At 34.5% G+C, this 11,968-nt stretch overlaps 2 protein-coding genes across 2 annotated transcripts; one reads left to right on the top strand and one right to left on the bottom strand.

The window, feature by feature from the left end:
• Window positions 281-650, bottom strand: LOC109125708. Its single transcript, XM_019228200.1, has one exon. It carries the CDS (start codon window positions 579-581, stop codon window positions 336-338), a length of 246 nt encoding a protein of 81 aa, XP_019083745.1. The 5' UTR covers window positions 582-650; the 3' UTR covers window positions 281-335.
• LOC104702872 (cyclin-dependent kinase inhibitor 1) lies at window positions 9,203-10,548 on the top strand. Its single transcript, XM_010418793.2, has 4 exons — window positions 9,203-9,508; window positions 9,624-9,667; window positions 9,783-10,016; window positions 10,103-10,548. Exons 1-4 carry the CDS (start codon window positions 9,311-9,313, stop codon window positions 10,167-10,169), a joined length of 543 nt encoding a protein of 180 aa, XP_010417095.1. The 5' UTR covers window positions 9,203-9,310; the 3' UTR covers window positions 10,170-10,548.

Below are 11,968 nucleotides of genomic sequence, written 5' to 3'. Positions count from 1 at the left end.
TTTTCAATTAGAAAATGTGAGGGTGAGAAAAAAAAACAGGATCAATTTTATTTCTTTAAGAAAAAAAAAAAGAGACTTCTTGTAAAATAAGATGGATTACAGAAACTTAGTTTAATCAACTAAATATTATTACAATCACCGTTTCACACTTGCAAGAAACTGAATATGAAGAGAATTACGTAAATACATATTAATGATAGGAAAGAAAAAAATCCATATTCAGAAAAAAAAAACGAAAAAGATAGCACAGCCCAATCCTATATTCAGTAAGGGGCAAAAGATTAAAAATAAAAGCACATTAATATGTGTAGTCACATAAACCATGTTCCTCTTCGTTAATTGTGTACGGAATGTCCAATACCAGGGCTATGTCCAGGTGCCGTGGGTCTGAAGGTATCAACCCCGTGGCTCGGTGGTGACTCAAGTTGCTCAGCCGGTGACGATGGCAGCGCAGTACCATCAGCTCCGAGTTCCCCAGCCGTCTTTACGGTGGACATGGTGAGTGTTCGGCCTTCAATGGAACCAATATTGATAATCAAAAGCAAGATAATTGCAAAAAGATAAACATTAATTCTCGCCATTGATATATAAACTGAGACGAGAATTAGAAAAATAAAATTTAAATTATAGAATATAGTCGAAGGCGAATATGTATTATGTGTTGGTGCATGAAACCTCTTGGACCATTTGGTCTATTTATAGGGATGAAATTTTCATCACATGGGGGCAACACTTGAGGAGTTAAATTAAATATTTGATTAAAAGAGTCCGTGTGCTTTACAACTATTAAGTATTGATTTTTTATTAAAAAACTATTAAGCGTTAATTAATTGTATATAATTATTTTTATTTTTCATAATTCATATAGCTTGACCTTTCATGATTTAAACTTAGTTGTCCTTTCTCCTATACATGGATATCCCTTATGGATCCTATTTTTGGAGTTTTAGGTTACTTTTCCCCTTGTAATATATAAGGTAATCATTTACGAGATTCAAACTTTTTTAAAAAGTGTGATAAAAGAATTTTGGTAAATTTAACCTATGAGCTTAACCATTTCAAACCACAAACAAATCAGCTGAAAATTTTGAAGTACAAGAAATCATAAAGAAAAATTGATTGTCAAAAATATATATATATATTAATATAAAGAAAAGTTGGGAAAATGTAACAACAATTTTACAAAGGAATCTGAATGGGAGGAGAAAGCTGGCCATTCTGCAAATGCGATAGTCATCTTGATCATGTCCGAACAATCAGTCTCAAAGCAAGATATATTTATCGGAATGCAGTCTATTATTGTCCATGCGCTGAGACAAAATATATATAAATTAAAAAGTTTGGCTTAATGGTTACACGCTCTACTACAATCTTTAACGTTGAGGGTTCGAATCCTGTTGCAAAAACCAAAATTTTAACCCTTTTTCAAACAAAAGAAAAGTTGCTTCTGTTAGAGTAAAAGGGTTGGCTAGGCCCAGGGGAGTGATGGAGGCCAATTTTAGTTGTTAGAAAACCTTTACTAGAATATGACTTATTAAGCCCAAATCCACAACACATGGTAATGCTGATGCAAAAAGTTCCTGATGTTGATGATAACTTGACTTATCTCTTTCTAAGTGTCAATTCTATTTTATTTTACTCGGAGACTTATCTGTAGCTTTTACATTTGACATACAGTTACGACGAGCAACATGTGATTTTGTAATGTCCAGGACTCTCTTTGTATGTGGGATTCAGACGTCTTTTGAAATGTGAGTTTCATATTCGTTTAACAGTCGGTTTCTTATTTTGTCATTTTTGAAACCTCTGACGAAGTTTGTTTTCAACTGATTCTGCATATTAGCACGAGTTTTTCAGTGTATTTTTTCTTTGCTTTTCTACTGCAGTTTGGCATTTGTAGTACTTACTTTCTCTTTTATTTTGCTACATTTTATCCATTTAGATATAAACAAACCAATACCTGAACACATACTGTCTAATTTTTTTTTTTTTAAATCAACTAAAAAATAATCTAATTTTAAATTTGAGAATTTCAAAAATGCTCACTTTTCAAAAATGCCCAATTTCATAAATTTCTTAAAGACCAAAATATCTATATTAGAGTATTTTGTATATCAAATTGTAAATATGTAGATTAAGTTGATTATGCAATTGCAAACAATGGTTACAACTAAATTATGTTGTATCACAATTGCAAGTATGTGGGACATATAATAAAGTTTTATAATCGAATTTTCAAATATTTAGGGAAATTAAAACTTATTTAAACCATTTCACCATATGATTTTAACACTTTTCATTTAAACCGTTGTCTGTTCTAAACTCCACTTAACAAATTCTTGCTTATAAAATGGTAATCTTGCATATAAAATTGCATGGTTGGTGGAATTGTACTTGAATCACATAATTACGTTACCACCATATTTTATCGGTAAGTAAATTTTCTCTACTTAGTTGATCTTACCATGTAATGGGAAAACCAGAAACTTTAAATGGTGGACATGTAGTGTTTGAGGGATTAGAGTGGAAGCATTTTTCAAGGGGAGAAGACTGAAAATTTAGAATGTACAGTTTTTATTGTCAATAAACAACAAACATAAGTGTTGTACCATAGGTTCACAACAATTGTTGATGTAATTAGGACTATTAATTTTATGGATTCATTGGTAAGAGAATTTATTTTTAGTGAATAATATAAATTTCAGTTTAAATTGCAATAAATATTAAATTAGTTTTTTTATTTTGATAATATTTAAACAGCTATCAAATCGATTAATGAGAAAGTTGCAGGCTTGCAGCAACCACAACCAAATCTTAATACTTAATTATAGATTTCTTCATCGCTTACAAAAGAAATTAGCCATTTTTTTTTTTTGCAAAATTATGACTCGCTCAAGACCCTTCAAGACTATAGCTATTCGGATTTAAGCCAACACTTGTAAGTCATAAATATCAATCAATAATAAAAGAGTAAAATATACCGCACGACCCCTCGACTATTCATGAACTGTCAGGATCTAATGATATTTTCTTACACAAATCATAATGTTGAACTTTGTTTTTAACTAATAATTAAAGAGAATTTTAATGATTTTAAATAAAAATATAAAAAGTATAAAAAAAAGAACTCTAGAAGATTGTATAGAAAGTTTTTTAAAATCCTGCTGATTTATTTTCCTAATCTTGTAAAATCTTTCATAAAATCTTGCAAACTTTCTGAAAAAATATTGCACAATATTCTTTTGTTTATACAACGCTTTTATCAAAAAAAGAGATAAAAAAAATATAAAAAGAAAGAGAGAAAGAGACTCGAAGGAAGACATGGGGGAGGTTAAAATCTCCAGAACATTGTTTTATTACTAGAAGTTTTTTTATTATCATAAACATCGGTTCTTGCTCGGTGGTGTTGGAGGAATCTGACGTGATGGGCCATGATTTTTTCTTAGTGGTGGTGGAGGAATCAGACGTAACGGTTCATTGATATTGCTCGGTGGTGGAATTGGACGTGATGGTTCATTGAGTTATATAATTTTCTGGTTCTGTTTTTTTTTTTTGATAAAATGTGAATTATATTACAGAAGTTATTTACAGAAGTTGCTACAATCCAAAAAAAAATAAAAAGCCATAGAAACAAAGATTTAGTAGATTAAGGGGGTTCTAAAAGAGAACTATGAATGGACAAACCATTGGAATAAGAGGCGACCATACCCTTTACGGTACTGTCGCACTAAGAGAATGTCCCTGACACTTCTATCGACTTGGGAGAAAATCGAAGAAGGGGAAGCCGTAATATGATCATGAATTCTGATGTTTTTTTCCTTCCATAGGTGGAACACTGTCGTTTGCACTGCAATCTTTTTCAAAGTGGTGGAGAGACCAGGGGTTTTGGACAGAAGCCAAGTGATTAAGGTTGACCAAGATACAAAGCAACAAACTGGTTGACCGAGCTTCATCAAAATAAGCTGCCAGACTTCCTCTGAGAAGGCACAATGGAGCATAAGATGATCCCTGCATTCAGTTTCAGAGTTACACAGAGGGCATTCAGGAGATACCTGCATTCCCCAGCTCAGGAGCCTTGAGCGGACTGGGAGCTTATCCAGATTTGCAACCCAAAAAGTGAAGGCATGTTTAGGCACATGGTGTTTGAACCAGACAGCTTTTGCCCAAAATTGTTGCTCCTTTGAGGGTCTTAGCTGATTCCAAGTTTTCTTTGTAGAAAATGAATTCAAAGAGCGATTATCTACTTCCCACAGAAACTGATCAGGGCCATGAGAGAGAGAGGGGGCTGGGACTGAGAGCAAATGATCTCGGATGCTGAGAACTAGCGGATTCCTGGATCTGCTAGAAGGGAGCCTCCAACCGTGAGAGTTTGTGGCAGCTACAACATGAGCATTGATGGGGATTCCCAATAAGACTGGACCATTGTCCCCAAGCATATCGATTAGAGGTCCTAGAGGAGACCAACGATCAAACCAGAAACTTGCAGAAGTGCTATCACCAATTTGACATCGGATCAGAGTTTTAGCCAAGGGTCTCAGGTTTAATAAGGATCTCCAGATCCAACTGGAATTGCTGTGAAGCTCAACAGACCAAAAAGTGGCAGTTTTAATACGGTGCTCCTTCATCCATGCAACCCAAAGAGAGCCACTGCTTGAGAAGAGTAACCAAACTAACCTCAAGTTGAGAACCTTGTTCCAAGTTAGGAGATTCCTGAGCCCAAGACCACCTTCGGATTTTGGTAAACAGACATTCGCCCAAGATACTTTTGCATTGGTCCTCTTAGTAATATCCCCTGACCAAAGAAAACTATTACACAGCTTTTCCAAGGCTTTAATGCATCCTTTAGGCAAGGCAAAAGCTGACATCCAAAAGTTTATCAGCCCATAGATAACAGAGGAGACCAATTGGAGTCTGCCTCAGAAGGAGAGACACTTTACTGCCCAGCCATTAAAGCGATCAGCAACCTTGTCTATGAGGGGAGAGTAATCAGCCTTACCAAGTTTCCTGTGAAGCAGAGGGAGACCCAAATATCTTATAGGGAGAGAGCCAGATTGGAAGCCAAAGGAATGCATGGAAACTAAATCCTGTGGAGATAGGCCAGCAAGGAACAACTCAGTTTTATTTTTGTTCATTCTCAAACCTGAAAGGCGCTGGAAAGAGTCCAGAGTTTCAGTAATTTCCTGCAGAGATGAGGAGGACCCATCAAAGAAGAGCATTATGTCATCCGCAAAGGCTAGATGAGAAACCTGAGGCTGTCTTCCCAAAGGGTAAAAGCCGATTCTTCCTTGGTCAAATTTAGAAGCAAGAAGGTTTGAGAATACTTCCATGGCCATCACAAACAGAGGGGGAGATAGAGGGTCTCCTTGCCTGAGTCCTCTTTTGCCTTTAAAGTAACCACAAAGTTCACCATTAACTTTAATGGAGAAGGAAGTTGNGTGGCAGTTTTAATATGGTGCTCCTTCATCCATGCAACCCAAAGAGAGCCACTGCTTGAGAAGAGTAACCAAACTAACCTCAAGTTGAGAACCTTGTTCCAAGTTAGGAGATTCCTGAGCCCAAGACCACCTTCGGATTTTGGTAAACAGACATTCGCCCAAGATACTTTTGCATTGGTCCTCTTAGTAATATCCCCTGACCAAAGAAAAATATTACACAGCTTTTCCAAGGCTTTAATGCATCCTTTAGGCAAGGCAAAAGCTGACATCCAAAAGTTTATCAGCCCATAGATAACAGAGGAGACCAATTGGAGTCTGCCTCAGAAGGAGAGACACTTTACTGCCCAGCCATTAAAGCGATCAGCAACCTTGTCTATGAGGGGAGAGTAATCAGCCTTACCAAGTTTCCTGTGAAGCAGAGGGAGACCCAAATATCTTATAGGGAGAGAGCCAGATTGGAAGCCAAAGGAATGCATGGAAACTAAATCCTGTGGAGATAGGCCAGCAAGGAACAACTCAGTTTTATTTTTGTTCATTCTCAAACCTGAAAGGCGCTGGAAAGAGTCCAGAGTTTCAGTAATTTCCTGCAGAGATGAGGAGGACCCATCAAAGAAGAGCATTATGTCATCCGCAAAGGCTAGATGAGAAACCTGAGGCTGTCTTCCCAAAGGGTAAAAGCCGATTCTTCCTTGGTCAAATTTAGAAGCAAGAAGGTTTGAGAATACTTCCATGGCCATCACAAACAGAGGGGGAGATAGAGGGTCTCCTTGCCTGAGTCCTCTTTTGCCTTTAAAGTAACCACAAAGTTCACCATTAACTTTAATGGAGAAGGAAGTTGAAGTTAGACATTGCCGAATCCAGTTGGTGAAAACCGGAGGGAAATCTGCAGCCTCAAGCACCAATAGGACAAAATCCCAGTTCACTGAGTCGAAAGCTTTCCTAAGATCCACTTTTAAAAGCCCTCTAGGAGATACTGACTCCCTGTTAAAACCCTGAACCATCTTCGTTGCTAACAGAACATTTTCCACCAGAAGTCTTTTGCTTTGTTTTAACATTTTCCACTAGAACATTTTCTGGTTCTGTTTTGCTCTCTTTTGCTTTGTTTTGATATTTTAGCTTTCGATCATTGCAAAATAATTGTAACTCTGTTTATTTTTTTTGCTGGGTATATGAGTTTGGTTGAGATGGATGGAGATATGATGGAAGATGATTAGGAAGGCCCATGTTGAAAACCCAGTTTATTATTTTTTTTATTTTCTAGAAAAGAAAAATGAAAATTCATATGATTCACAATCTCTCTATTTGATGAAAGTGTTTACAAAACTTTTTTAATGAATAAAATAATATAGAATCCTAAAACCAATAACATAATAGTTTAATTTATTGACAATCCAAGATTCTTTTGTTTTACTTGAATAACATAAAACTTTTAATGACTTAATAAAACTCTTAATCCAATAACACTATATTTATGAAGATTTTAGATAACTTTTTACAAATCCATAACTAATAACATCAAATTTTAAGAGAATCTTAAAATATCTTAATTAAATAACAACATATTTTACATAACTTTTAAAGTCATTAAAACTCTTTTTAAATCTCAAACCAATACCCCCTCTAATTTTATCATTCTTTACGAACTAACGAATGAAGTATGGATATTTTAACTAACGGTGAAGTCAACAAAGTATCTTAGGTGACATCAAGAGACAAAACGAGATTCGAGCTTAGAAGATTCATCTTCGATCCCCAGATCTATCCATTTAATTAACCTAAATGAATACACATATAATAGACTAATAGTACATGATTTCTTGAGTATTATATTATTTATTCAGAAACACAATCACCAGTTCGTTACGTCATGCCAATAATTAAAGTGTGAAAAGCTTAATATTTTCAATCAATGCAAATGGATGTTTGTAAATTGATTGAAAGATTCATCCAAGAAAGCAAACAACAAACAAGCTAAGGAGTGAAAAATCTATCCATGGTTGTTATTAATGTTATGTTGTAAAATATTAGCTAGGACTTGAAAACCCCTAATTAAGTACTATTTTTTTATGTGAAACCAAATGGAAAAACATATTTGAGCAAACCTGAATATATAATCCTACTATTATTTTACTGGAATATATGAGCAAATCTAAATCTAAACAAAATTCAATATTATTTTAGTGAAAAATATTAGCCTTACATTGAACAATTAATGTAAAATGTGGTCCTAGCATCACTCGCAAATTCTATAAGCATACTTTTAATTCGAGTAGATATACATAGTAGTATTATTTTAATGCAATGGTTTGACCTTGTATTTGAATTTCTTAGGAACTAGAAAGATCCGTACGAACAAATTATACATATATATATCTATGTTATGTACCAAATGGTTTAGGAAGTTGCACTTAACTACTATATGGTACCTCCATTACATTTTGTCATAATCATTCTAGTACATGTCAGAACTTGAGGAATTCACACTATGTATTCTAAACTTATATGATCATGTTCCCATCATATATAATCAACTTTCAACATGTATAATTACGTGTGCCATGTTTTTTGTTGTTTTCTTGTTCCTGGATGTCGATCGGCACTTAATCAACTAATGCTATATATGCTTTAATATGTGTATACGCGCAAGCGCAAATAATATATTTGTTTCCAATTTGTTTGCACATATAAATAATAAAATGAAAAATCTATGGCTTAAGAAAACTAAAATAACAAAAGAAATTAACAAGTGTTTTAATTTTGATATAGAGGTTCATTAAACAAAAAAATGAATCATACGTCAAGCACTTTGACTTAGATTCATAAATTTGTGATGAACTTAAAAGGTTGTAATCACCCCTAGGTATAATATATGGAGGAGATTATCATATACCTAAAGACATTAACAAATACAAATGACAGCGCGAAAGGGTTTACTATATAAAGATATTAACAAATACAGATGAGAGCGCAATATTCATCTCATGTCTAGTAGGCTTTATTTTTAATTAAGGAGGTCATATTTATGTTTTATTAGTCTTTTGTTTCATAGTTGAAGTTTAACAATTATCTAACACTATCATCATCATCATCATCATCATCATCAATTATGAATTAAATTAAACAATTCTCTCTACATCGTCTACCCTAATTATACAATTGGGGGTGCGAGTAATGGCAAAACTGTGAATTACCAAGAGATGAGAGGGTTTTTAAAATAGTTGGTTACACCACAATTATTACGCCTCCCGTTCCGTTAAGTCACCGTTTAAAACCGACACGTGTCACTCAACCTAATCGTTCGACACGCGGTCGAAATAACGGCGCCTCCAGTTTCCCCGTTAAAGATTCCCCCGTCACTGTAAACAACAACAGGACCACTTTTAAACACGCCATTTCTCTATCAAACCCCAAAAACCAACCAAAAGCTCCTCCTCTATACTCAATCCTAGCCGTTAAAACCACAATCCTGTCAATCATCATCATCTTCATCTTCTTCTTCTTCTTCTTCTTCCTCATCCTCTCAACTTTAACCATATCTCTCTCTCTCTCTCTCTCTCTCTCTCTCTCTCTCTCTCTCTCTCTCTCTCTCTCTCTCTCTCTCTCTCTCTCTCTCTCTCTCTCTCTCTCTCTCTCTCTCTCTCTCTCTCTCTCTCTCTCTCTCTCTCTCTCTCTCTCTCTCTCTCTCTCTCTCTCTCTCTCTCTCTCTCTCTCTCTCTCTCTCTCTCTCTCTCTCTCTCTCTCTCTCTCTCTCTCTCTCTCTCTCTCTCTCTCTCTCTCTCTCTCTCTCTCTCTCTCTCTCTCTCTCTCTCTCTCTCTCTCTCTCTCTGTTTCGTAGAAACGATTAACTTCACGCACACGTAACCTAAAAATCGAAGATGGTGAGGAAATGTAGGAAAGGTAAAGGATTAGTGGAAGCTGGAGTTTCGTCGACGTATATGCAGCTTCGTAGCCGGAGAATCGTTTATATCAGATCGGAGAAAGCTAAAAGCTCAGCCGTAGTCGGTGATAATAATGGAGTTTTGTCGTCTTGTTGTGGGAGCAATGAATATAATAATAAGAACATAGATCTGGAGGTTATTAAATGTTTATGATTCTAGATTCTTGCAACTGTTGACATTTAATGTTTTTTTTTTTTTTTTTTTTTTTTCTTTTGAAAATTTTGAAATTTGTGTGTTTTTTTTTTTGCAGGAGGAAGATAAAGATGGTGACACCGAAACGTCGACGTATCGACGGTGAGTAGTGAGTAAAATATGAAAATAATTTGAATTTTGAAGGTTTTGGTTACTTTCCCGGTTATTATTCTCACTTCTTCTTCTTCTCTCCTCAATAAATTTGTTGTTTTAAAAGGGGTACGAAGAGGAAGCTGTTTGAGAGTTTGAGAGAAGACGACAGAGAAACGAGTAAATCCATGGAGAATTATTCATCGGAATTTGAACCTATGGTTAAAGAGTCGTTAGATAGTTGTTGTAGCGGGAGAGTAGCCAAGGAGAAAGAGAAGACGGCGGAGATGCCAACGGTATCAGAAATCGAAGATTTTTTCGCGGAGGCTGAGAAACATCTCAGTAAAAAATTCGAGAAGAAGTAAGTATTTGAGTTTTGGTTTTATAATCCATAATTTTTCTAAAATTTTACAGCTAAATTAAGAGTGAGTTTCTTTTGGTTATTAGGTATAATTTCGATTTCGAGAAGGAGAAGCCATTAGAAGGACGTTACGAATGGGTTAAGTTAGAGTGAAATAGTTAACTTTTTAGATTTTAATTTTTATAAGAATAAGTTTTTTTTTTTTAACTTTATTTTGTTGAATTGGGAAAAGAAGATTTGTAGAAGGAATGTTTTTAGAAGTACGAAATTGCACAGAAAGTAAGAAAAAGCTTTTTGTTGAGTTTTCTAACAGATTTTTTAGAGCCCAGAAAAGTCGTGTCTTTTAGCTCAACGTTTTTTTTTTACCTCTTCTTCCTTCGAATCCTATGTACTATCTTTTAGCAATATTCTTATGGGTAGGAGTACTTTTTTTTTTTTTTTTGTGGACAAATTAATCATATTATTTCTATCCCCACACCACACTCAATTTATTTATTTTTGTTTTCTCAATTTTAATAATAATATTCAAACCCGTTCTAGTGGTGTGCGTTCTTAATTACCGCCCCCAAACACTTCACAAAATATGCATATGTTTAACTACAATAAGATCTTTAAAAAAACACACACATAATATATGTATTGTGCATGAGCAGATCCAATTTTTAACAAAACCGTATATATTTATATAATTTTGTTATTATTAGAACTATATACCGCATTTCTTTCGTAATTTGTCATGTATAGACCAGTATAGTATATGTCTTTTTTACCAACAAATTTATTTATATTATTAGAAAAGTTCGGTTAGCATGTGTATATGTTAAGTTCCTTGATTTCACAAATTAGAGATTAGTTTTATAACTTTAATCAACTAATCGACAAATTCACTGCACTTTTTTTGTTGAACTAAACCGTACCAACCACACCAACTGAAGTTATAGAAACTTTTTTTTTGTTTTCTATTCAGCACCGACCAATTAGGCACTTCACCAATTCATAAAACATTCTATCACGCGAAACTATATGTTTGAATTGAAACTTTATACTAAACTAATACTAATAATATCTGTAAAAGGTCATATAGTTAGGAGCTTATGTATACTACTGACCCATTTTTGTTATGGTTAAGACAGATGTGAGATAATACCATTTTTGTTAAATCCCATTATTCCCATATGCCGCAACAAATGATCCTGGACCATTTTTGTTACTAGACCAAATGTCCAAAGACTTGATAACAAAAAACAAAACTCTCTCATGGACCATTTGGGCAAATCGTCTAACCAATCAAGTTATATAGACCCTACCATTTCGGAGAACAAACGGGCTAAACGATGGATTTAATTAGAGCCATTTACTTTCTTTTTTTTTTTGTATCAGTAGGTTTACTAAAATCCATTATTTTTCATGAAGGAACTATTGTTTTAGAAAAAGAAAACTATGGCATAGGTAATAGGTTATGTGCACAAGCATAGGTAATATATAATAATGTATGGCCATAGGTTATGTACAGCCAAATCCAATGCCCTGCCCTCCAAGCCACGGCTATTTGCTGACCATCCGTATTCAAAGTTTACGTTTTACGTATGTGTATGGTAAGCACTAAACTATCGTTCGTACTAGGCTTATAAGGGATGGACAAATCGGTTTAATTAGTAAAAAGATAAGGAATAGGATTACCCCATAATTCCTGTCAAATTTTCGTATGAATGAAGACACTATTGTGTGTTTCGTTTAAGACCCAAAGAGGACAAATGGATAGCTTAGATATTTCTGGATCATTGGTTTCTACCCGTTGATTCGCCGAGATGATTTTGAGATCAGAGCATGTTAAAATAATCTTCACACCTATAACTCTTGACTTCGAATAACAAACAGTTTTTTACTGCTATGGTCATCGAATCTCTACTAAAGAAAAAACTAGATTAACAGCTTACCAGTGCAGTGACAAT

The sequence above is a fragment of the Camelina sativa genome, chromosome 7, assembly GCF_000633955.1.
Source record: "Camelina sativa cultivar DH55 chromosome 7, Cs, whole genome shotgun sequence".
Classification (NCBI taxonomy): domain Eukaryota; kingdom Viridiplantae; phylum Streptophyta; class Magnoliopsida; order Brassicales; family Brassicaceae; genus Camelina; species Camelina sativa.
This window is presented reverse-complemented; position numbering and strand designations above follow the sequence as displayed.